Genomic DNA, 26818 nt, shown 5'->3' on the forward strand with positions numbered 1-26818 from the left:
GTAGAGATGCCATTATGCTGTGCTGCACATTCTGTCAGGTTTTGGTTAGGAAACTGAGCTGGTGCTGTACATTCTTCCAAGAAGAAATCTCTGTGCCAGAAAAACTGATTTAAGAAACAGAGCTAGTGGAGCCTGTCCAAAAGAAAATGCGTGTGTCTTGCGGAAATGGATTTTAACACAGCTTCTTCTTGAGCAGTTTTAAAAACAGCCGGTATGCTAATCATACCATTCAAATTTACTAAGGCCTCCTCCACAACCCATTTGAAAGGCAACTATCTTAAGTTTGCCAAATTGTGCTGGATTTCCAAAGTCTGTCTTAAGCACATTTTGCCCTTGATGCTGTAAATACTTGCATGCTGCTCAGAAGGGTGTTCAAGGTGGTTACATGCTCCCAAATAAGTAGGAGAGGACTAGGCACCAATGAAGATAAGGACTAGGCAGAATAACACACCAGCCAGTCCTGTGATTAACTTCAAGCCTCTTGCTTGCACAGTGCCACACAGGAAGACAGAGGTAATCTGATAAAAGAATATGTATATCTGGACAGAGCTGCTGGTGGGGGTGCTAGGTGCTAGGATTCTTACTAATAGGTATAAACTTCATTGACCTCAGAGGAGGTGCATGATACTGTTGAATAAGGACAGCAGTATCACTCTCAGCGGTAAACAGGTCCTGTTCATTCCTGCCCGTGTTCCTTGCTTTTTGTTGCACACATAAATACAACATCTAGTGTGTGTGTGTGTCTCTGTGTGTGTGTGTGTTAGAAGATCTTAGCCCTTTCTCTGTAATCTTTCAAGTACAATACTTCTGGAGTAAATTTTCAATGTAGCTTGTAAATGTAGCTAAATGATTCCCAGGATTTGATGGAGCGCAGCGCATTGTCTGTAGCATCTGCTGAAAAACAAGAGCAATTCAGTGTGAAATGTGACAGGAGAGAATTCCTGGGCACTTTTCTTTTAACCTTGTTATGACCTCAGCCCTAACCCTACTCACAGTTGTGTCTCCATCAATGGCAACAGCACACAGATTGTCCAAATCAATTTTTTTGTTCTTTTCAAATACTTCTGGCAGTGATGTTACTATTTGCTCAGCGGTAGCACCTGGGAGTTGTGACAAGGAAAGGAAATGTGTTTCAGACAAGCCAGAAACAGCACTAAGCAGTTGGATATACACAATCAGATTCTCCTCAACTGCACTATCCAGACAAATATCAGTGTGAATCCTTAACCGAAGATGGTACTTTATTTTCGCATTATCTGATCCTCTGATCACCAGAGTAAACACTGGATTGAAAATCTTTCATGTTGCTTGTAGTCAGCAACAGAGTCTCGTTTTAAAGACTTAGAGTTGCCCCTCTAATGCAGCACAGATTGGCCTTAAAATGGCCAAAGATTCTTCATGGGAGCTTCTTCCATATTTGAAGAGTGTCAGCTGACAATGCTACAGTTGCTGCCATATGCACCAGCCGTGTCCCACTTATGGTAGGGTAGAAAGGGGCTGGCGGTGTACTTGCTCCCTTCTCATCCAGGCAAGCTAAGTCCAAATGGGAAACTACAGCTGACTCACTGTTGGCTTTGCTGTCAATGACATCTAATTCCAGGGCCATAATAAAACAAAGGAGACTTAGGCTATGGGAATTTTAATTTGGACACAACCGTAGGTTTCCATATTAGGAAAAAAAAAAGAACCATTTACTATGGGGAGCTGGTTGAGAATTTGCTCTCTCAGTCAAAACTGGTGATGGGAGTGTACTTGCCAGTTTCAGCAGGAGAGCTTGCTTGACTCAGGTTAAAAATATGATAATCCAAAAAAATAATAATCCAAAGAGAAAGAGACAGAGCAAGGCCCCAGGATGGCTCGGTAATAAGGATACTGATTTAAATGATATTTCTGATTGTGATTCAGGCATATTGTTGACTTGAACTGCATTTTAGATGACTACCCTAAGCAGCCCAGCTGTTTGGTGGTCTTTGTCTCCCTTTTCTTCACCTCTCTCTTTTGTATGCTAGCACAGAATGTGAAAATTTATGTTGAGGAAAAAGTTAAGCTCCGTTAAGCACATAGCTGTACCAGTTTGCTTGCCACATCAAACTATGACTATTGCAGAGGCCTAGTTGATAAGTAGCTATATAGACTGCTTTTACCCTCAGAGTTTCCTTTTTTGATCACTTTGGTTTTCATGATTGAGCATGTTAGAGGAAAGTAATTAATTTCAGCTCTACAGATGAAGGATACATTGCTATTCATATGTAGAAGGATAGCAGTGTTTCCCCTTCATAACACTTTTTTATTATTTAATGCTATCAAATATTTTTGGAGATGTGAGCTAACTGTTCTGCACAGCACTGCAAAGTACTTTGGCTATAAAGAGGACAGTTGTATGATAAAGAGGACTGACCTTGGCAGTGTACAGCTGATTAAATGGTGTGACTGCATGTGCTGGATGGGGCCAAACTCTTTTTCCCTGCCTGCAAAGTGCTTGAGAAGAGAAAAACAAACTGTGCAAAACTAGCACATTGCCCATGTTAGACCTTGTATACTAATGGCAATTATTGTCCTCTTTATTGATCAAAGAGCTCAGCAGCTGCTGAATGCATTTCCAGACAGCAGGGAATTAAGATATTCTTACTTTCAGTAAAGAGAGTACTGGGGTATGTTAGAGTGAAGGGTTTCCCAAAAGTAATGTAAGACACACCATTCCTGCTAGAACATTGCTGTGTTTACAGTAGGTTCATCTCCAAGATTTGCAAGGCTCTTTAGTTTTTGTGAATTTCTGGGCTGGACACAATTCTTTATATGCCATTGTTTTAAAAATCCTTGTAAATGAATCCATTATACTTTTTAGCACCAGAGTAGCAGTTAGACCTAGAACATTATAAATCAATGCATTCAAAACATTATTCAGTGCTTGCATTTCCCAATTCCCTCATCAGTCCATTTAACAGGTTAGAAATAGCTGTAAAATAGTTAAGAAAAGAGTTGATGGTATGGACGCAATGATGCATAGGGAGCAATAAATTGAGACCTTATCTGTGCTATAGTACTTGGTGGTACTTTAATATCTGTGTCCATTCTTTAATGGAGAGCGTGTAGCTAATTATCTCTTTACCTGGCAGCCTTTTTCATTTGCTGCCTTATGTTTTTACTCCCAAATAGCAGAATGTAGAGTGGGTGACGGGATCTTGGAGACTCTTTTTCTCTTCTTTGCTCTCCTCCCTATACATGACAGCCAGGCATATAAACAATGACTTTTTAAACCATTTGCCTGAGCACAGTGAAATGATGTGTGTTAATGGAACTTCTTAAGATGCTTTTTTAAAATAGAGAGTGTGTTCTGAACAATAAAAACAGTGTTAATAGCAGTATCTAAAAAGCAGCAGCAGCAGCAGCAACAGCAACAGTAGGGACTAACACAGCATTCTTAATGCTTTCCATACCTCTCCACTTTCCTGAAAGTAAATTGAATACATGGCAGGCTCCTAGGATACTCTTTCAGATTAGCGCTCCACAGTTCTGTTTCCCGATACCATGTCTGTCTGGCAGGGTTGTCAGCCAGTCAGCCCTTGCAAGACTCAGTCAGTGCTTTTGATAAAGAAAACTCAGAAGAAAACATAACAAAGAGAAAGGGGAACAAAAGCCCTCTGAAATCTGTGGTTCACAAAACAAAAGCAAGCCACACAAATTAAGCAAGACCACTGCATTTCTGAAAGAGAGGTCTTCAGAAATCAGACAGGGAGCAACAAAGATGTAAAACAAAGTGGTAATGACTAACATGCAGTCTGTGCTCCTGACGAGTTCCTTACTGTTCCTTTCTGCTAGTGCCTTCCTTACCTTGTATGAACTAATAAACAATCCACATTTTCCTGAGTGGGAACGGTTTGGGGTGGAGGGCGGGAGCACAGGCAGATGGGGAGTAGTGTTCATCCTTGTTGAAAAACTGTTCCACAACATTGGCTTAGCAGTGACACTGCAGACTGAGACATTACACCATGCACTATTATTTTCAGGATGTGGCTACTAAAATCAGATCCAGTTTCAGGTTCCTTCAACATTCAGGAATGTTGGGACCTGACATTTTGTTTCAGTTTCGTTTGTTATTCTGTTACTTAGAAATATCTGCATACTTACTTCTGTAGAGGCATTATGACAGAACTGCCCACCTAGTGTCACTTGGAAGAAGGTATTTCAATAAGAAAAAGCAGCATTTCAGAAGAAGAGACTTGGGGAACCCCAAGCAAGAAAACACTCTCACAGGATTTTTTTTTTTTTTTTAATGTCCCTAAGATACCTCTTGCGCTGATATACTCAGTCCCAAGAGTAGCAGTGAAAGGGTTCAGGAGTGACAGCATGGAATCTGGAGCTGCATAAAGAAACGGAAAAGATTAGATTTTTGTGGTTGCTGTTGTTTTTGTCAATCATCCTCACCTTTCATGTGGGCTTGTTCTGGGGGGATAGTTGGAAAATACTTAGGAGAGAGTGTTTCTACTACGGAAAGGAGGAGAAGTTCATATATGAAATTCAGCTTGAGAGGAAGTGTTCTTCATAGGGGGCTGCCAAGTATCAGAGCATCTTTCACAGCACTGAAAATATGAAGGACTGATGCTAGCTCCAAGTTTAAATGTAGATAACAGAAACAGCCAGTTACACTAGTATCGCGATAATTTCTAGTTTCCTTCTTAATATGAAATTCCTTTCAAGTTCATCTGTCTTTTATTCCAGAGATTTATTTTCTGGACTCTGAGCTGTTAGACACTCTAAATCAAGGAATATGTTTATTCCAGGAGCACAGGCCTGTGCAAAATAGTGACAATGTACTACCTTCACAGAATAGGAGACAGCCTGAAATGGAGCAGAAGACTACATCTTCTACAAGATTCTTCTACAATGAAGCCAGATGCCTCAGTTTAGGCACTAAATTTTCCCTTCCACAACAAGTTTAGGTTTAAGCATTTAGGTACTTTGTGGCATGTGTTTATAGTGGCAAGTAAAGCCCTCAGGCTGCCATGGCAGGGCCGTCCGCTGGACAGCAGTGTACCCATCCTTTATCAAATGTAGCACTTTTCAACACAGAAAGTAAATTTCTGAGCTGCTTGTATCAAATTTTAATATGATCAGTCTGGTAGCTTCCAGAAGCTGCTTGCTTTGTCTGCTGAGAGTGGTTTGCTTCCACATGTTACATGCTAGATTTGAAATTATCTGCTCTTGACACATTCAGACAGAATGCAATTTAAACTAAGCATCAAAGAAATGTAGTTTGCAGTAAGTGTTACTGTACCCGTTGCTGCATGATTAACATTTAACAGGGGAGCTCTACAAACTTCTCTTTTTTTAATCTGAAACATTTTAATCTGTAATCCTTGATAGCTGTGGATAGTTGAAGAGAAGCGACATTAGCAGCAGAATAGAGAAGGAATCCATTTTATTTTCAAATTCAAAGAGACAGTTTCTTATAGGTTGGTATGGACTCTGAAGTTATATTAAGTGCTTGGCAAATGTTTTACCGAAGTTTCTGAGAACTTTACATTTGTTGGGCAGCATACATTTTAAATTGCTTGCTGTAAAATGGAAAGGCCGTGAAAGAGGGTTTCAGAGAAATTACGTGTAAATCCTGCTACTTTAGAGCATATGGGTTTCTCAAAGCAGTGTAGCAATGTCTTGTAATGTTGTAACGAATAGTTTCTTTAAAGACCCAGCTGCTGGAATCGTGTGAAGGTGTAAGAATCTCATTTAAACAAAAAGCTTCTGGCCATCATGGCTGAACCTTACAGACAGGTATAAATGTATTTCAAAGGCTTAGAGGGCAGCTAACAAAATGAATCTAAGAATTATTATTTTAATGAAGTGGCATTCATTTTCAGAGACAAATCATGGAAGACTCCATGTTTGCAATTCTGCAAAGGCGTAAACATTGTTCAGCAGAATTATATTTTTTGACTGTAATAAGCCTAGTAAAAATGTTTCGATAGTATCCAAAGAGGGTAGAAATTAGCGGCAGACAAACTGAGACAGCAAATCATTTTGTTTTCTGACATTATTAAACAAGGGCACATATATGAAACCGGTTAGACAATTTTGATCCTGATCACGTACCTTTGTCCACTAATGGTACCAAATTATGATTTCAAATGTAACTTTTTGTACCAATGAGTCAGTTTAGTTTCTGTTTGTTTCATTTCAGTTGCTGCGTTTTTCCTGTTCTTTTGGGGGGGAAAGATAAGTTAATATCATGACTGATGTCTTTGAAAAAAATTCTGATTGAGGAAAAAATATCTTTGATAAAAGATTGCTCAGTATCTTGACCAACTGAGTGCATGGAGGAGAAGACCGTGTCTGCTATGGGAATGCTGGAGAGAAGGCTGTTCAATTTCCATTCATGATGTGACTGAAAGAATGTAACTTAGAGCATTTCATAAGTTATTAGTGTTTCTTAAACTTTTTTGAGTGGATGTGCCAGCACCTGCTAGTAGATTTTTAAAAAATGGGGAGTGTTTTTAATAGCGATGTGTGTACGGAAGTGTAACACATGGATTCGAACAGGCTTTCAGCTGACGTGCCAGGCAGTGACATGTCACGTCATGAATCAGCCACATCGCGTTACATGATTTCAATCTAACAGAACACAACAGGAGTTACATAGTGACAAACACAACCCAACATGACATATCCATGGGAAAATTGGCACAAAAAGCTTCTTAAAGTTGAGTTTCAGGGGAACATTTATTCCTCTCCAGAGTGCTCCAGAGAAAACTCTGAAGCAGTGTACCAGAAAAAGGAGTAATGTAGTGACAGGATTACTAAAGCAGTTTTAATTCAGTGGACCATTAAGAAGACAACATGATTATCACAGTTCTGAAGAATATTTTTATTATGTCAGGTTCGTGTGAATTTCTCTATTTCCAAAGGTAGCTCTCTCAGGGCTGCAGTCATTCCAGGTCAGTGATTATTTTTATCTTTAGCTGTGCTAAGAGCCATATAGACTTCAGTTTACAGCTGTAAGTTAATATATTATGAATTTAGCTGTTGGTTGCTGCAGTAAAATCTTGAATATTTCTAGTCTGAACTCTTGCTTCTTCTGTTTTGCTTGCAGATCAGAATTACTCCCTTTTGTGCCCATTTTCATTATTCTTAGTCTTCCTTGAAACTACTTGTTGCCTTTGTGGATACTCCTATGCTAGCTTCTAATGGCCACTGAAAATCATGAGTCAGCAATCAAAACTCTGGGATGGATTAATTCATCGCTGTTTGCTTATTATTCGTCATAGATGTGGAGATGAGCTGTGCTTTCAATATGCTCTATAAAAGGCCCAGACGTAATCTGGGGTCAGGGAAATTTGACACACGCATTTGGTTGAGAAATGCATGTCAAGCAGCATTTCATTTGTGATATCAGAAGTTAAAATGGTGTCACATGACTTTGCCCGCTACATTTCATGTCTGGATTTATTGTTCCTAATTTCACAGCCTTAGGAATGTGAATTTCTCTACGCAGAATGAATCCTGCCAATGAACTGCAGCTCACAAGCTGAATAATGTGGTATTGTAAAACCTGGGGGGTTCACTGGTATCCCAAACAATTAAAGGTTTGCCTTTATCATTTTCACTAGCCAAAGTGAGAAGGCAGCACCGATATTCAGCGGCCTATAGAGCAGAAGAAGGAAACTGAATAGAGACTTTCTCTTCTGCCTTCATTTTAAAATGAACAAGTTGTTCCAAGAGTGCCAGAAACCTGGTTTCATGAGTGTTGTGAAGTCTCACAATATTTAGACTCTGGCTGGAGATGTAGACTTCTCATAGGGGGATCCCCTGGTGTCTATTAAAATGTGGGAGTCTTTCCCTAAGCGGAGATGCCTACAGTGCCCCACTCCTCCGCCCCATTGCCTCTTTACACAAATCACATGGTTCTTTCAGGAGTTCCTTCCATCATGCCTGATGGGAATTGCCTGGTGAGCTCCAAAATTATTTAGAGATGAAGATCGACAAACATGTGCATGCATGCACGCTGATCTCATGTGCACACACACACACATGCACACACACCCTAATTTCCAGGCTAAAAATAATCTCAGATTTGGACAGCTATCCAGGGTTTTACAGGCATGACATCTTAAATTCCAAGTGGATGCAGTATGTTATGCCACTGCTTTTTCTGCACTGTTGCAAAGTGTTGTCTTTCATCCCCAAATGATTACAGTTCAACTGGGTGAAAGGATTTCCGTGATATATGGTATCGTTTGGGACTCACTTTGTAAATTGCTCTGGGCTCAAACAGAAGAAAATATGCTATATAAATATATGTGTTAAGTAGTATGTATAACCAGTATGCCATTATTGGTGAAGCAATGAAATTACCTTATGCTTACCAAGTATCCTAGAGTCTTGTCTTGATCCTAATTAACTGGTGACATACACATTGAGTCAGTGCTGTAGGATCTGTGCCCAGAATAAGTCACAAAGCATAGCAGCTTTAGTATGGGAGAAATGGGGGAGGGAGGGAGGTCTTCCTTCTTCTGGTTAAGATATAAAAAATGCCCAGAGCTGGCCCCGTTCAGAAATAGCGAATCGGCCTCTCGGAAATTTTTTTAAGATGTCAGCTTCCCTCTTGTATACTTCGGTGAAGACAAAGAATGTCTTAACGTCTCCATTGAAGTTATCATTAAAATAAAAGGAGATCTGTAGACATCAGCTATAAATCATCAAGAAATAGCTTGTGGGTAACCTTTGACACAACTGAACCTACTTGAAATGAGCTAGGGCTGGATTCATTGCCTTTAGTGAAGCCAGTAGGTGGACTAAAGGTCTCCTCCCTCTCTCTCTCTCTCTCTCTCTCTCCCCCCCTCTCCCTCTCTCTCTCTTTCCATATCATACAGTGTTAGCTTCTGGGAGGTGAATGTGTTCTGGCTGAGTGATGGAAATGCATTTGGATGTGTTTTTAAATAGACATTTGTTTTACGTCTGAAAAGAATAGGCCAATCTTAACAGTATGATGCTGGGGCTATTTGAAAGGTATTTTTTAAGGCAGTTGTCTTCTTTCAGCTTTACAAAAACTATTTTAACTGATTGTTTAGGCTTGAGGAACAGCATGGAATATCTATTGTGTATGCATGTATGTATGGAATTAACAGGAAAATGGTAGATAAAAATCTGCCTAATTTTACACAATAGATTTTTGGCATTCTTGTGATCTGACTTCAAATTCATGCTGAGTTTCTACAGTGTAACAGAAATACTAGTTTGTAGTTGTTAATTTTAATTTCTAAGACATGAGGTTTTAAAAGGAGCTGAAAGTGTTCAGCATCTCATGGGGACAAACTATGAGTCTTACTAATGAATCCAGCAATTAGTGGTTCATTGTGCCTGCCAGCAATTTGGCCCTGATATTGGTCCTGATGGTGATTTCATTTTTGCTTGTGTGAATCAGGAGTAAGATCTGAACAGTCTATTCACCAAGGGGGGCTGAATACTTCTTCAGTGCTGTTTTGCTTGTAATCTGTGTTCAGTACTGACAGTAGCAAATAGAAATGGAACTACAATGTATTTCAATTTTAATTATGGTTGTTATGATTGCTTAATATGTTCATTAGGATAATTATGTAAGTATAATATCGATAATACTTACTAAACTTAAAGAGCTTTAAAGGGTGGGGTCCTCCTGCAGTTAAATGGACGTGTATGTGATGCATGCTCGCTTTGCCTAGAAGAAACCCTTTTCATAGACGAAAGGATGTATTTTCTCCATTTTATAAGTAGAGAATTAAGGCAAAAGAGGTGGCTTTTTACTTTCTATAGCCATTTGCACTAGTGCAAAACACTAACATTTGTATTTGGTAATATTTTACAACTGCTTTGCAAAGATGTCATTGACCATGTGCAGAAGAAAATTAGCTGATGAGTGACTCATTCAAGTTCCCAGAGGATGCCTGTTGCAAAATCAGGAAATGAACCCGAGTCTCTCTGGGTGCCCACGCATGACTCAAGGAATCAGCAGTAAATAAGGCATGACTGTGGCATAGGAGAGGCGGTGACCCTTCCCAGCAGGTATACTCTCGAGTAGTTAAGCCCCAGATATATGACTATGGGTGGGATATAAATATCAATCAATTTTTTCTTTTTCTGTGTGCGCAGTTTTCAAAGATGGAGCATGTGTTTGCTTTAAACACTCCCAGTGGTACCTCAGACCCCTCCTCTGCTGCCCCCAGTTTCTGGAACTGCTGATTAGATTTGGTCTTCCTGCTAAAATGAGGTGAAATGAAAAAAACGTACAGCAAGACAGAGCTGAAAAGTCATTTTGATTTTAGTCATCTAGGATGTTGTTAATAGCATGCAAGCATTAAAGAAGGATGAGTTTTGTGTTGATAATTTCCCTTTGAAAAGCTATTAGTTTGAAAAACAAATTGTCAGGCAGGTCATATCTACAGTTACAAAACATATTTTGACACTTTTCATACAGCTTGTATATAGCTATAAATAAAACTGGTGCATTTTATCTTTGCACTACCTACTTGTTGTATTGCGTACGTAGCTGCCTCTCTCAGTGAAAAATATGCCTACACTGCATAGAGATACCCAGAGTCAGAGGAAACACAGGTGGTTTTTGAAAAGGAATTTCTTAGTCCAGTGTCGATTGTCCAAGCTGTTTGAAATCTCTTTTCTTCAAGCTCTTTTGACTTGTTTCTTCTCAAGTTTTCAACAGCTGTTTTTTGGTTTTGTTTTGTCTTTTTTCCCCCTTGAATCTTACAATCCATGCAGCATTTCTGCTTCCCCTGCCTGACCACAGCGGGAGGAGGGGTCTGTTGCTAATTTGTTTTGATATGGTGCGCTTTGGTCTGTATTCTTTTTGAAATTAATTCCTTTTGCAGGTGTGGGGTTAGAGGTGGTGGTGTGCTCCCAGCGAAGGTGTCATCCACCACAGACAGGAGGTGGGAGGCTTTGATCAGTGTGGCTTCTGTTTTCTTGTTGTTCATTTAAAATGTATCAGTTTGTAACGCTGTTTGGCTTTGCAGGTCCTTGTTTTATTTCCTTCCAAGTCCTTCCCCGTCCTTTCAGGTTTTGTTGTTTTCATTGCTGTTCGTTCTGCTTCACGTTTCCTAGGGGTTATTTGTTGGAGGGTGGTGACTCCGAGTTCAGTTTAGGCAGCAACCCAAATCCAGCCTAAAAGTCTAGCTCCACTTTTGAGACAGGCTTGTTATGGGGGTGGGCATGGGTCCCTGCTGTTTCTACCCAGCAGAAGTTCAGGAGTACATGTTACAGATCAAATTATCTGACAGCCACCTACTTTGTCCAGCAGCTTCTTCTGAAGCAGCTGGACATTTGGGGAGAGTCAGTCGAATACCAAAAAAATCATGGGTCTGAAGAAGAGTGGCAATGGCTCTGTTCTGATTCAGCTATCTACTCACTATGCAAGATTAGGCAAATCATTTAGCCACTTTGTGCCTGATTCTTCCTGTTCGTGAAAAAAGGCAAAAGCCGTAGGGGTAATTATGAGCTTTAATTAATTAATATTCCTCTGAAGAACTGGAAAAGTGACTTTTTTTTCCTTCTCACACTTTATTATTTGCCATGTATTTCAGTGGGGGCCGTTTGGAAGAAACAGTCTTTCTAGGAAGATGCCTTTTCCCTCCTGTCCCCCACAATTCTGTGATCCTCTCTAATGTTTTTTTACTTGTTGTGTAGTGATTTGCATGGTTAAAAGCATGAAAAATTGGTTGTTGGCATCCCCTGAAGATTTGTAGTATCTGCATCAATCCCTGCTGACCTGTGCCTAAGTCACTCTTCCTGCTTAGCAGCTGACTTGAGCCTTCTTAGAGAAGTACTTCATTAATAGTATTATACCAAATAAGTAGGTACAGTGGTGATGTGGGATATATAGTTGAACAATAATTATTAGAAGTGAAAAACTAACAAAAGGACTCAAGTTTGGCACAAAATGTGGGCTAACAAAGTCCCAAGTGGCCAGTTTTTCCGCACTGGCTCATGTATCTTTACTTAATATGAATCCTTCTCAGTTCAGGCCAAACCTAGCAGGATTTGCTCAAAAAAGCTTCGCTGAAGTTTTTTTTTGTAAATGAGGCTACCAAGTTAGATTTTTGCTCACTCAGAGGTGCAACATGAGAAATTGCTTTTTCATTATGAGGTGTGAGCAAATGCTGAAAGGACTTTGTTCCTGCAATTTTAACTTGTGTAGTACTGCAAATCCATGCATGGGATCCTAAGCAACGCAGCAAGCAGCTCTCAGTTCTGCTTGTATCGGTCTAACAGAGAAGCAAATGCCCAAACAGCGAAATAATGGCAATAGGAATAAGTCGATTATATTTTGTATGGATGAAAATGTATGTTTGAAGTTTGGATCTGATTTGGGAAAAGTGTCCACAAGTCGTCAGGTTTTCCTAAAGGTTGGTGTGACTGAAAACCCCTGATCAAGCAAAAATAGCATAGAAATATCATACCAGCAGCTTTCCTCAAACACATTGTGCTGTTTGTCTGTGGAGATTACCAGGAGACTTTACAAGGATGGTGGGTGTTTTGGCAGTCCAGAGCCAGCCAGAAGCTGGAAGTATGGTTTGGAGGATGCTTCTCTGAGGAATTTTAGAATCTAAATGAATGAATTTTGAGTAAACACATACCAGTTTGCTCATTTTGCTAAGTTGTATGCCTTGATGTAGTCTGTTTGCCAAACAGGCTGCCTTCAGCTCCATGAGACCCAAAAGGGCTAGGTCCCAGCACAGCACTTATATTTCCTAAAGAGATTTGAGAGTTACTTCTACAGTTCTGCATGCAGAATTCTGACCAGTGGCTGCACCAAATTAATGGCTTTGCCCCAGATCATCTCTGGGTGGAGACTTCTAGGAGGAGTTTCATAGACACAAGCACTCCACAGACACTGCTTTGAGGATGCTCTGCAGCTGAAACAGCCAATGTTGTTCCATATCAGAGCTAGCTGGAGGACTCAAGTGATCGTATGCTTGGTCCTCTGTTATTTCTGCAGCTGTATTCTGTGGCTCAAAGGGTAGAGTGATACTCACAAAGTAAGCACTGCACAGCCAGAAAAGAGGTTGCTGGGCGGAAGGCATACAGCTCCTAGGGCCTTCCATGTTTACAGATAGGTCTTTTTGCATGTTCCTCTTTTGTTTTTCCTGCATCTGTTTGTGAATCCTATGTAAAACTTGTAGAAACTACAATGCCAGATACAAATGGAAAACAACCCAGCAACTCTCCGATTTTACTGTGACAACATGTGGACTAGACAAAATCAAAGCTTGGGGTTTCCAGGGCAGCAAATTAGTCTCTGTAGCTGCAGACCTCTTCCCTGGCAGCTAGACTTCCAGTAAAGAAAAATGAAAGGGGAAGAAGTTATGGATCCTTCTGAGAGGACAAAGTTTCTAGAGAATATCCTCACCGAGTTGTTGCCCCCAGTGTTGTAAAAAAGGACTGGAAAAAGACTGTCTGTCCCTCATACTAAAAAGCAGAATGGATTAAGCTTGTGTGTTCCTCCATCACTTTTGCTCGTTAACAGGAACGGAGACTGTGCAAGAAAAGAAAGCGTACCACCAGTGTATTAATGACCATTTGGGAGTAATTTATTCCTTGAATAGTCCCCTAAAAGAAGCTAATAAGAGAACAGAACCATAATGTTTGCCACAAATACGAGGCAGCTCAGCTCTTCCCTTGCTTTTGAGTCCCACAAGTAGCAGTATTTGGGGAATATCAGTACGGACTAGAAGTACTAACTTTGGTTGGGTAACATGCACTAAGTCGATGAAGTCTGTAGCTCCTGAGAGCAACACATTCGGGAAAAGAGACTCAGCAAAGCAACGCCATAACAAAATCTGCTTCAAGTATAGACAGAAATTTGGGCTGAGATGTTTCTGCAGATAGCGCAGAATGAGAAGTCTGTGCACTTTGCAGGACCAGAAAAGAAGGCAGTCCTTGCTAGTATTTGCCTTCTGTCTTATCCTTAGTGCCTTTTCTTTTCCTGACAAGAGTCTGGTCGTGCCTCTTGTATTTTCTCCGCTGCAACTCACAGACAAAGATACAGTAGGATAAAGTGACTTCTGTGAACCTAAAGAATAATTCTGCTGTTTGTATTATCATATCATGACTGAGATGTCTGTTTATATGTCTCCATCTCTTTCTTTCTGTGTAGTTAGAGAAATTTCCACCTTTGCAGGAAGGGACACATTATTCTTAATCAAAACTTGAGAATGCGGCAGGAGGAGGTGCAGCTGCAGATGAGCATTATCTAATTCACCCATCCTGTCATGTGAACATCCCTGCTTAATTTAATACAATTATTTCATCAGCGAGGATAATATCAGCAGCATGATTCATTTATACAACATGTTTCACAACTGCCTTTACCTCTCGGCTTCTTATTATCACTGCTGATAATTTCACCATGAGTGGCTTCAGAGCAGGGGGAGGGGACGGGCAGAAAGCTGCCAGTATCTTTGTGTGAGTGTGTGGACAACTGTAGTCCTGAGGGACAGTGATGTTGAAGGGTTTTATCTGCATGTATGCTGTTGCACCTCTGCTTCTCATATATTTTGGCTAGACATTTCTGGATGAGCGAGAGTGCGACTGGGTAAGGCACTGACTGGCTGCATTGTTCAGTGCACAACAATAGCATTATTGTCTTCTGCCCCAGACACCCAGTGAGTGCTCCATATTTTGCATTTCTGTTGAAATGAAGATCTCCATGAAACAGAAACAGGGTGGGGGAATGAGGCTTTGTTTCTGGAGGGGTGGGAGAGGCATTCTTTTAGAAACCTCCTCTCCAGCTTCTTGTTTCTAACTCATTTGGCTGTAATTTGTACTGTCAAGGTCATTTAAATAGGCAGCAATATGTGGTGAATGTGTTCCCAGAGGTCATGAAAAGCCTCTTTAGTAAAGCATGCTAGGCTGTGCTTATGCCAGGTCATTTAAGCACATTTGTATTGCCAGTCAGATGATACACAGCATAGTTCATGATTTTGTAATAAACTGTGCAACCTGGACCTTCAGTGTGTGCCACAGTGGGATGCGGTGCTTGGATTTAAATTACAGCACAATAATTCAGTAACCATGTTTTAATACTAAACTAATCTGTAAAATATGTGAAAAGAAGCTAGATTAAAAATCCAACTAAATTGTCTGGATTCTTTTCCCCACCAGCACCTTTTTCCTTTCTCTGAGACTGGTTCATGCGTCTGGGCTATCAGTCTTTCATTCGGTTCCTGGTATTGAAATAGTGCAATTTTTAATAATTGATTTAGAAAGATTGTCAAAATCAGATTGCAGTCTCTTCTTTCTCCATATTCAGACATAAATGAACCTTTTATTTTAGGAAGCAATAAATAGAGACAGCTTGATCTGACCCATAGAAACATTAGAAAAGACACCATTTCAGTCAACTATTTGTAACATGCATGACTGTGAGGCAGAATTCCTGGGTCCATCTGAAGTTCTGAACTACTTTACTGTGTGACCTTGATCAAGTTTTTTCCTTTTCAGTTTTTTCATTCCATGTTAGTAAGCACTTTGCGTTTACCTACCATTTCACATTTTGGAAGGACCATAAAAACCTTAAAAAAGCAGTGTGATACACACTCAGTGTGCCAGCACTATTTCTGCCTAAAGATTGTTTGTGAGGCACTTACAAAGCCTTCCATTTGAGGATTTCCAGTGTCTGATGCTTAAATATGAAAGCTCAAAGTTGTACAAATCCAGGTGTAATGAAGCTACAAAATTCCACTTTCAAATCCTGTCTTCACTGCTGTCCATTTACCCTCACATGCTGGTGCAGATGGAGGGTTCTTGTATTTTCTCCCCTCTGTCTAGAGATCAGCAGAATAAACCTCTAGATCAAATCAAGGACCCTGAGCTCCAGAGTTGTGGTTAATGATAGTCTTTCCAATCTTGGGAGGCAAACCACCAGCTCTGCCTAAAATAGCGACTATCCTGATACTGTTGTGATGCAGGGGACTGGAATCTCTGTACCAATGCTTTGCTCTTCACTGTGTGCACTTCATTTTATTAGCCCTCCATCATGTGTTTTTGCTTATGCTTTATTCTCTACATTTATTTTTTTTGTCTGTATGTTGTTTTGTTAGACAAATATGCTACTTTTTAAAGGAAACATTTCATAACCTTTAATTGAGATCATATTTTACTTTCATCACATCTGTGTTTATATTATTACAAGCCTTTTGGGTCTTAATGTCCTCTGCTCTAAGCAATAATCATTTTGGCTGATATATAAATAAATGTTTAACTTTGTTTAACTCTAAAAAATACTGGCTTGTTCTTATCAATGGCATCTTAGAATAACTGTGCATGTCAAGAAAAGGCAGAGACCAATCAATACTGGGCTTCCTTTAATAAAAAGCAAGTGCAGGGAGTTGTTCTGGATTCTGTGATCCCACTGCATAAAATAGAATCTGCCTTCCGGCTGTTTAAAGATGCAAGCAACCTGGAGTGAACATGCTACATATGATTTTTTTATTATTACTCTTGTTTGCCCTAGCTCCCTTCATGCCGCACTTACATGCAGCCTTGATATAACTGAGAGTGAGGCCTGCTAATCTATAGTGTGGCAGAATGTTAGCTGGAAGAAGTTATAGTAAAAATAAAGGTAGGCCAACACAAAATTCTCCTCTTGGTTACACAGGTGCAAATGGATAATGAAGACAGTGGAGTCCTCCTTGATTTAAACTGGAATGGCACAGAATAGAAACTCATCCAGAGAATTTCAGATTTATGTTTGCAGAAAGAAAAAAGGGTAAAATGTCTCAGTGAGTGTAGGCATGGAGATCCAAACAGTGGTGTTCACATTTAACACAATCGTGTATTATTACCTGTCTCCCAGGTAGTTTTTATACTCCCATGGGATAAATCCATGCAGTTCTGTTGTGGTAAAGGGAATGACTGAAATTCCTCTCAGCTCAGATCCAGCGGAGAATTTCTAAACTGTCTGAGTCTTAAGTTCCAGTGTGGATGTGAAAATGCTCTTTGAAACAACAGAAGTAAAAATGTTATGAGGACTAAACAGTGAAATAGTATCATTTTATAAATACATATAGTCGCTTAAAATTGTTTACTTATTCTCCTATGTAAGAACCAAGCTTGTGTGACCTCCGATTAATTTACCATTAGCCTGAACACACAAGGAAAGTGAATGAAGAGGCAATTTGGAATGACATTTATCAGCTCTGGAACTGTCGCCTTCTATTATTTCCACAAGGGCTTATGCTTCTTGGCTCCAGAGAAGGCTGTGCTGACTTGAACGAAGAAGAGCATTCTTTCTACCAAGAACAGTTACAGCATGTACAGCTTCATCACTGGATGCCTAGGATGGAAAGGCCACCTACCCCCATTTCTAACTTGCGTTAAATGAGACCAAAAACCTGTTGTGTAGTTGACTTGCACAAAACCTTGCCTTCACACCAGGATAAAAAAAATGGAAGAATGGATTGAGGAAAGAGAGGAGCGAGAGAAGGGAAGGAAAATAAACTTTATAGGGACAGGATAGCCCAGGTGATTTGCTTGTCCAAAAAGGGCAGGACTGAAAAAAACTTCTGGCTCTAGGAGGCAGATTGGAATCTGACCTGGGTTTATAGGGAGTGAAAGCCATTCCCATCAGTGACTGTTTGGTGGTCTGTCTGAAATGACATGCTGCTCTCAGTCAGATTTCTAGTGGACAGAGAGCGCACTGCCGCTTTCACTACTTTATCTGGAGCAATGGCCGCTTTTGTTGATGCTTAGAACAGAGGTCAAGAATTAAATATACATGGAAACTAAACCCTCTTGAATTGGACTGATACAGGTTTGTGGGCAGGTTTGCATTGCTTCTGATGCTGTCTTCTAAATAGACATCTTTGCTCTTCAGGGATCCTAGTCTGGCACAGGATTGCTGTGTTTAGTTGATTTGTTGATTGGTTTGAAGTTACGCTTTTATGCAAACTATCTAAGTACTGATCTTCCAACATTGTAGTTACACTGTCCTGGGATTTCTTAACTGAGATAATGGAACAGCAGGGCAAGTCCCCTTCCATTTGGGTAATAGGTTAGTCTATTTTATGCTAGCTCGGATGGATTTGTGTTTGTGTAAGGGAAAGAATACCTTCTGAAAACATCAATTGCTTGTTGAACTGGGAGAAATTTTGGAACACCTGCATAACCCAGAGGCTTCAGTCTCCTAGAAAATCAACAGAACTCTGCCTTCTAAGTGCCTAAGTCACTTGTGACAATACAATATAGGCTCCTAAGTCAATTTTATCCATTGATTTTCCCCCCTTTTACTGTTATGCACCAATTGCGTCTAGGACAGCTTAACTATCACTTTAAAGAGGACAGTTTTGTCCACTGTGTTCCTGATTGGTTTACTCAGCTTTAGTTTATTTTTAGCTATGACTATTACAAAAGTGTAAAAGTAATCAAATACTATGAAAGTGCCTAGGTCAAAATTTGCTTGTTTAAGGTAATTGAAAAGCTATATGACAGTGCTTTGCAAAAACATAAGCAAATTTCTGGTGGTCGGAGACATTCATACATCTACATCATACTTCCACATACAATAGGCAACTATAAAATTCCTTCTGTGCTGCAGCACACCACCCGCTGTGGGAAAGAATCGGTATTATATGATAGTAGTTACAGATAGTTTAGTAGCAACTGTAAAACACTCAAACATTATGAGTCTAATTCCAGTCTGCTTTGCATTGCTGTAAGTCAGGAATAGCTCTCTAGCAGTGAACATACTTACCACTTACAAAGATCAGAATCAACTTCTTCAGTGCCTATAGCTGAAACAAGACTGCAATGTAGCAACATTTGCTTTAGCTAAAGGATGGCTTTCCTAAGTTACAATGTCAGAGGAAAGCTAAGCTGACATGTGGTGCTTCAATCTAATACCACATGCATTGTTTCTGGATACTTAAAAGTCAGTTAAAATTATTCCTAAAGTATCCCCTTTGATGAAAAGTGTGTTTTCCTTTTTCTGTTTTTTCATATTGTTTTTTTACGATGGTCAAACAAAAATACATGACTTAGAATTTTAAGGTATTTTATAGCAATGTCTATTACTATGTGTATAATCAAGCCAGGTTTACAAGTAATTCCAGTTACCTTATAAAAAAATTGACCCAAATTTTCTATTTTTGTATAGTAATAATTACTGAAATCTTGAAGTCCAGCTCAGAAAAAGATGAAAAGATCTAGAGGCTTATACAGAATTATCCAGGCCATCATTTCAAATTTTGTAGAAAGAAATGGGAGGCCCTTCCTGCTCTCTTGTTCTGCTGAAAGAGAAGTAAATGTTTCCTATGATATTTTTATGCTTGCAATTCGAAGTCTGGGAAGTTCAGAGGAAGACAGAAGTTAAAAAAAACCCTAAACACACACAGACAATTTTGCTCACCTGGGGGGTAGAAGGCTGTTGAATTTTAAGTAAAAATTCTCTTCAGTTTTTATTTAGTTCACCTATCTTAAGTTTAAAACAAAATAACAATAGAATAGAACAGAAGTGTAAAATTACTCTTTATTTTCATTACAGAAGCATATATATTTTTGATGTGAATAATTTCTTCAGGGACAATTCTTACTTAAAAAGTACAAATAGAGAATGTTCTCTAATCCTGTCATGCTAATTTTCCAGTCCTCTGGCCATCTCAGTTCCAAAATGGAATGACAAGGTGGTATCATATTTGATCTTAATATATATCATACAACCTTGCAGGTTTAGAACTTCATATGAACCGAAAACAACTGTCTTTGCTTGGGTAGTGTTGTGCCAACAGCTGTTTTTTAATAACATCATTGTTTTATCTTCTGCTCATCCTAGGATGAAGTGGCCCAGCCTCTGAACCTTTCAGCCAAACCCAAGACATCTGATGGCAAATCTCCCACATCACCCACCTCTCCTCATATGCCAACTCTGAGAATAAATAGCGGGGCCAGTTCACTAAAATCCTCTGTGCCAGCAACATTAGCTAGTCCGTCGGCCAGAGCTAACACAATAGGTAAGCTCAGTTTCATTTATATTTCACTTCATATCCACTAGTAGGTATTATTATAAAGTGGGCATTTATCAGCTAGTGCCAGACAGTGATGTATAAGTGTCACAGATTGACCCTAATAGTGCGTTTATTGATATCAATGAACAGACTCCCACATAGTTCACGGTGCAGGAGGAGTATTTTAACCTTGTGCACAGACTAGGAAAACAAAAACCTGTGTTATTTGAGATACTGTTTTGTCAATAACAGTCAATAAATGATGTATGTTTAATGGCAAACATTAAAGACAGACAGATTCTACTGTGACATCTAAAAAAAAAAACAAGTGATGAATACACTTTAACAAAAATTTCCCTGCTGGTTAGAAGTGTACAGATGCAAATAAGTCTTTGCAAAATTACAGGTTTAATGCTTAGTCCACTGAAAAACTGCATGGGGCATTATTTTACCTCAGTCTACCAGAGAAAATACTAACGGCTAACTAAAAAAACAATCAGCAGATTCTCTTTAAAACAAGTTTGATGTTGTATCTTGCAAACAGTTGACTGGCTGTTTTGAACATCATTCCAAAAAACAATATTACTTTTTCCTCCTGTCAAAATTGCCTCTTTGCCTGAGGAACATCTAAATAATAATGGTCCTGGTGACGATTTTACAAGTACAATTTTTAAAGGAACTGCTCTTTGTGTCTGTATAAGTAAAATGCTTATACACCCCATTCCTGATCCTTCTAACTGAAACATATATTGCAAGAAGTGATTTAATATAACCTGAATTAAGATTTCAGGATGTAAATTGAAGTCTTTTTAGGGAATTAAATGTGCAGGTTGTTGTACCCTTGCTATTGTGGGACTTACTGCTCCTAAAACATCTCATGTTGGCCACTTTCAGAGATGGCAGAAAGAACAAAAGGAAGCATAGGTCAGACTTATCGGGAGCTATTTCTGTATTATCACAGTGCTATGTAGTGAAAACATTTTCTTTCTCTATAGGGCTCTCCCAGGCTTTTTGTAGCCCATATTCTACCTAAATAGATACCAGGAAGACCCACAGTTATGTCCAAAATTTAAAACAGATACAGATCCTACTCTGTTACCCTTCCACTGTACATACATTATTATTTCTAATGTTGATGAGCATTAAATATATCAGACAGAGGATATGCTCCTATATCCTATACAAAGGAAAATAAAGTTATCGGGTTTGATATGTTTTATATAACTGTATAAATATTTCATAAATGTCCCATTGTTAATTGTCAATGCATGTATTATTCATATTAGCCCTACACTATTTAACTTGGGTAGGTAATAATGTATTTCATCTTTAATGTGGTTGGCCCTACTGCTCTCCATGTACAATGGACTGAGTTTCAATTTTTTCACATTAAATCCTTTGTCTTCAGCAGAGTGAGCATCACATTTAGATGTGGAGTTAAGCATCTGACCTGCATCTCAGTGGCAGGACATCTCTTGTTCTCTGCTTTTCAATCTTCTTTCCTTACACACCTGATATTTTTCATAGGTTTGAGACCCCTGCAATTTACTTCTTTTAACAAAAATGCAGATTTCGAAATGCTGTACCTGTAGTGAGTGATAATGTAATTGGATAAAAGCTGTGAGGATGAATGGAGCTTTAAAGGTCACTCTTGTAAGAAGAATTAATGCGTTATACCATTAATAAACCATGGAAAACTGTGGAGCAAAAGATAACATACTTAAGTTATTGTTAATGACATAGAGTTCACTGCTGTATATCTCCTAGCTACAAATATAGAAAGTGACTTTTTGAGGTTGCTGAGCGGTATCACTGTGCATACTGTATATATAAGATAAGCATTCTCTAAATGTGGTGCAGGAGCAGGACAGACACAGCCTGCTTCTATCAAAAGTCTGTCCTTTATGGAAGACTAGAAGAATGAGAAGCTTGCAAACACTATGCGGAGTCTTTTTCTGCTAACTGCTAGGTCAGATCCAACCAAAGTTATAGCAAGCAAAAGTCATTACCATGTAGAAACCCTTTGGTGACCTTAAAAAATTGCACAGGCCATTCGAAGTTACCGCCCTGTAGGATCTATGCCACAGAAAGCCTAGTCCTGCTGATAATCTTGATAGCAATTTTAGCAAAGCGACTAAGGATTAAAAATGGTGGAAAGGCTGGGCTACCTTTTTACCTTGAGAGGCGAGTTCTTCCAGGAATGGTCACTTCTTGGGAAATCTGCAGTTAAGTGCCAGACAGTTACTCGCAGCGTTTGAATGCTTGGGGCTGTCAATGCAAAAGAGAAGTTGTTGGTCCTAGGTGTGCATGGGCCCGTCTTCCTGGGATGCAGCTGAGCTGTCACCTTTCCTTGCCACTAGCTTCAAATTAAAACCACTCTGTGAAAGCAGTGCTTCAGGCTGCGTGTTTCCAGTGGCTTGGAGAAATGTTTGTGTGTTGTTCAGCTGCATCTGGAGAAGGTAAACCTCATAGGAGCCGCCTACGAGTAAGAGTATAGCTATGGAAGTCGGGCATGCAGATATGTAGCCCTTTTCTAGAGCTATCCTTATAGCATATAAATTTTGCTACAGACTGAGCAGTCACACATGTCATGGCTTCATGTATGACTTTAAATCCAAGCATTTCTTTTTGGGAACAGGCATATGTCCATGTACTAAAAACAGAAACAACTTCTCTCTACCCTGTGCCATTATCTTTAACATCTCTATGCTAGTTTGGCAATCCTTGTAACTAAGTGCATTTTATGTAATGCAGTTCCCCTCTCTGTCAATAATTCACCACCTACCCTAAACAACAATAATTTACATTCAACTCGCTTCTATATTAATCATTTCCCTGCACACCAGCATCTTGGCAGCTACTGAAAAACATAAGGAGTGCTTGCTTTTATTCACTGTCATGTGCCAAACTGTCTCAAAGATAGCAGTATTCAGGAAAAGCCAAAATAGTCTGGAGAAGGGCATGAATTCCAGTTCCTAGGCAAATTCAGCTGCATTACAGATTGAAAGTATTATACCTAGCCTAATCAAGAGCACAATCAGCTTTTAATACTACTGTTTGTTTGTTTGTTTGCTTCCTTTTTAATTTATTCTGACTACAGGCAAGCTTGATCAGTAACAGATGCAAAGTGGGGAAGAAACCAAGCAAGTTGTTAAAATGGAGGTTTAAAAAATTCTGCTGGTAGCACTGTGTAGGTGCAGGTTATACCCTTCCTTATGCCGGGAAAGCTGGAATTACTAGAATTCCATTGGCTTGGAATTACTGAACTGGGTCATTTGATAAAGGCAATGTGGATCAAATGAATTTCATAAAAAATTCTCAGGATTCTCGGGTATTTAGCCAAAAGCTACCTCTTAATAAAATTAGCAGCACTCAAACGGCACAGAAACTTCTGCTTTTTACTTTCTGCCAGCCAAAGACCAGAACGCCAGTCCCATTCCATGTGTAATCTAAAAAGAAGCAGCACAAAAAACAAACCAAAAAATATCTGTAGAGCAGTGCAGCTCTGAACTAATCTGACATCGACTTCTTCTACTGAAATGTTTTAAGCAGCAAGACAATGTCCTACGTTTTTTGGCAATCAGTGGATCAGATAGAAGAGTCTAGCAATACAACAAGGATGTGTAATCTGACATGATTAGACAAGGCTCTTTAGGAACAGAACATTCATAATTGAGACAAAGAAAGAGTATTAATAACACTTTCCTAACACGGCAGTTAGCCATTTTATATTTCCTTTCTTTAATCTTAGTGTTTTTCAACAAATCATGGGATTTAATAGCGTGTTTTGGCAGATTAGAGGATTTATGGCCCAGATGTTTTTTGTTCTAAAAATGGATTAGGGTGTAAAGTTTGCTGGAATCCATGGAACATGTTGAGGCAAGCCGGTCATTTTGTGTGTGATTAGTGCCTGCCTTCTGTCTCACAGTCCCTCCATCTGTCACAATTCGCCAATGGATCTGGTTAGATTTAGCCTCATGTCACAAACAGAAGTCCCTTTTCTGGGCAATTTCATATTACAGATTCATTTTATGCCATTTTTATGCCCTAGTTAAAAGACAGAAAGAAAAGTGTGTGTGTGTGTGCGCACGGGCGGGCGGGCGGGCGTGTGTGCGTGTGTGTGTGTGTGTGTGTGTGTGTGTGTGTGTGTAGAGGGGGAGGGAGATTGATAGATACTAGCCTCTGCTTTAATGTTTGAAAAATAGACTGGGGCTTGGAGTCTCCCATCAGTATTCTATCCTACAAATCACATGCAGATCATAATAAGTATAATCTACAGTACGCTAAAGGAAAAAAAATGACAAAGTGTCACATTTAAAATTAAATAGTATTAGCTGTGCCGGTGATGCTCGTAACATTTTAAAAGGAAATAATTCAGTGACTACTAAGGCTAAGCCCTAGGCTGCGAATTTGCAGCAAAACAGTGGACATTTGACCTACTATTAGCAGCATGAATAGGAGTGGGAATGTAGGGCCGTGTAGCTGTGGTTTCTTATACATTTCTGAATGACAGGTGGTGGTGGGGAGCATTCAGTGGATGAGGTTTCTCTTCCCAGCCATTATGCATTTCATATCTATAGCAAACCACCGCCACCTGTGGTTTATTTTAATGTATTCACAAGATTTTAGAAGGGGAAGAATAAAATGGTGTATTTTTAAGAGTTTGGGATTGCTGGCATGATCAAAGCTTCCCCTAACTCCTATCCAGTTACATCCTGCTGCATGCAAACCACAGGACTAACCTCTGTAATGTCAAGAAAATATTGAAACTAATGGGATCAAGTATCAGGACGCTGATTTTGGCACTGATGTTTCTCATGGTTTATATCCAGGTGGCTCTATCATAGCTGTAACAGAATTACCAAGCAAAGACAGGTTTATGGGCTATACCTTTTAACTCTTTCTCATTAGCAGTGATAAAACCTTGGTGAACTTCACTGATGAAAGCTAAAGTGTTTTCTTGTAACTTTCTTTTTTTAAGATATCCTTTCTTCTATCACGTCGTCAGGTTATTTAAATGACCACGATGCTGTTACCAAGGCAATCCAGGAGGCCCGACAGATGAAGGAGCAGCTTCGGAGGGAACAACAGGTGCTTGATGGGAAAGTGGCTGTTGTGAATAGTCTGGGTCTCAATAACTGCAGGACAGAAAAGGTCAGTTCCTGACACTCCCTTTGTAAATGAGATCATATTTATCTCTACTTACAAATACGTAGTTTCTTCTTCTCTTTTTTTCTCCTTTCTCTTGCTCTGTTTTCTTCTTTCCTTTCACATGGAATAGTTGCTTCCTTCAAAAAAGCAAAATGAAGCAAAATGAAAACCACAGCCAAAAAGCTGACGAGAGAGAGAGACCTGGAGATACTTGGCGGGGGGGTGATAGGAGGGGAGAGTTAAAGCCCTCATGAGAACTTTGGAGGCCACTAATTCTCCGTTCCAGCTTGTCAATATGTATTATGACAAGGTGATCTTGGAAATCTCTGGGTCTAAGTAGAAATCTTGCTTTATGGAAATGCTTACATGTGTTTGTGAGATGAGCTGGATTTGAAAATATTCAAGCTTCTTTAGGAACGTAAGCTTTGCTGATACTCAGGCTCAGCTTCTGGGTATTTAGCCTTATGAGGTTGTCATATATGATATTTTGTGACCATCGCAATGTAGCACTGTCAAGTCATGTTAGATGACTTAATAAAATTGAAAAATCAGAGAATTGACAACACAAACTGCACCAAGTATTTCCAGTGAAACTTAGAAGCAGTGGAATGCGTGGGCCTGGCCGCCTTCTACTTTTGAGTTGGCCTGTTAAGCTGTACTGTAACAAAATAGAGACAAAGTGAGTATTTTTTTGTAAAGCTTGTACATACTGTAACTGTCACACCTGTCAAAGAGTGCGTGATTTCCTGCTGTTCTCCGGAAATCCCTGATGTCTTTCTGTGCACTGTCCTGGCTTATGGAGAGTAAATGGACCTGCCGATCCTTTAGCTGCTGCCTTTACAGTGAGACGTCTTTGTAATACTGCCACCTAAGATACGTATCCAGACTCTTGTGTGCATCTCAACTTTATGTGTTTAGCAAGACTTTTTTCTTGAATTCCTCTCTTTCCCTTGCAGTATTTTCTGAGATGATACAGTGTCATGCAATACAACTAAAATGACTGTTACATTTGGTGTAAGCTGAATTTTATTGAAACCTCTTTTAGCCTTTTCACCGTAAGGCCTTGTGTGAATCACTGAGATAGCCAGATAAATAGAATGAATAAAAATGATCAGCTATTTAGCAGAAACTTGAAAGTCAGTCATCCTAGGAAGCTTGTGAGTCAAACAATATTGTCCAGAATGAGCAGATTGCTAATTTGGATAGCTTTCCATTTTCCCTGTTTTTTAGATGGAGTTTGATCAATAAGCTGTGAGAAGCCAGCAGTCTGGGTAATGAATGTTAAATGTACGTGTGAGTCTCTCACTACTGTACTTTTTTCATCAGCCTATCTTGGGTGTAAATGATGTAGAAATGACTCCAATTTCATGCACTTTCTTGGGAGGAAGGGGAAGGGAAAAAAGGAGGTCAGTGTAATAGGTATCTGGCACTACGTACAATCCCCTTTAGAAGAATAAGAGCCTTGGTATGGGGCAAGAAAAAGAGAGAGAGGAATGGAGCATGTTTACGGCATTTCATATAGAAGAGTACCAGAAGGGAAAAGGGAAAAGCAGAGTGTCAGATATAAGAAGAAGTGATCACAAGCACAAAGAAATTTATATTCAAATATTTAAGCATTCTTGAAAGGATGCTCGGAGCAGAAATTTCTTTTCTCTGCTCCCCATGTAGAAATGACTTTAACA

General features: G+C 39.5%; 1 protein-coding gene across 12 annotated transcripts in view; it reads left to right on the top strand.

The window, feature by feature from the left end:
- SOX5 (SRY-box transcription factor 5) overlaps nt 1-26818 on the top strand; it is a 651412-nt gene that overhangs the window by 593584 nt on the left and 31010 nt on the right. For 8 of the 12 annotated variants that reach the window (XM_064515931.1, XM_064515936.1, XM_064515914.1 and 5 more), the window contains 2 exons: nt 19814-19991; nt 24967-25139. In XM_064515931.1, coding sequence (XP_064372001.1) covers nt 19814-19991; nt 24967-25139 — 351 coding nt within the window. The remainder of the gene's footprint in view (nt 1-19813; nt 19992-24966; nt 25140-26818) is intronic. The other 4 variants (XM_064515925.1, XM_064515960.1, XM_064515961.1 and 1 more) reach the window with 1 other exon arrangement.

The sequence above is a fragment of the Dromaius novaehollandiae genome, chromosome 1 (assembly GCF_036370855.1).
Source record: "Dromaius novaehollandiae isolate bDroNov1 chromosome 1, bDroNov1.hap1, whole genome shotgun sequence".
NCBI classification, from domain to species: domain Eukaryota; kingdom Metazoa; phylum Chordata; class Aves; order Casuariiformes; family Dromaiidae; genus Dromaius; species Dromaius novaehollandiae.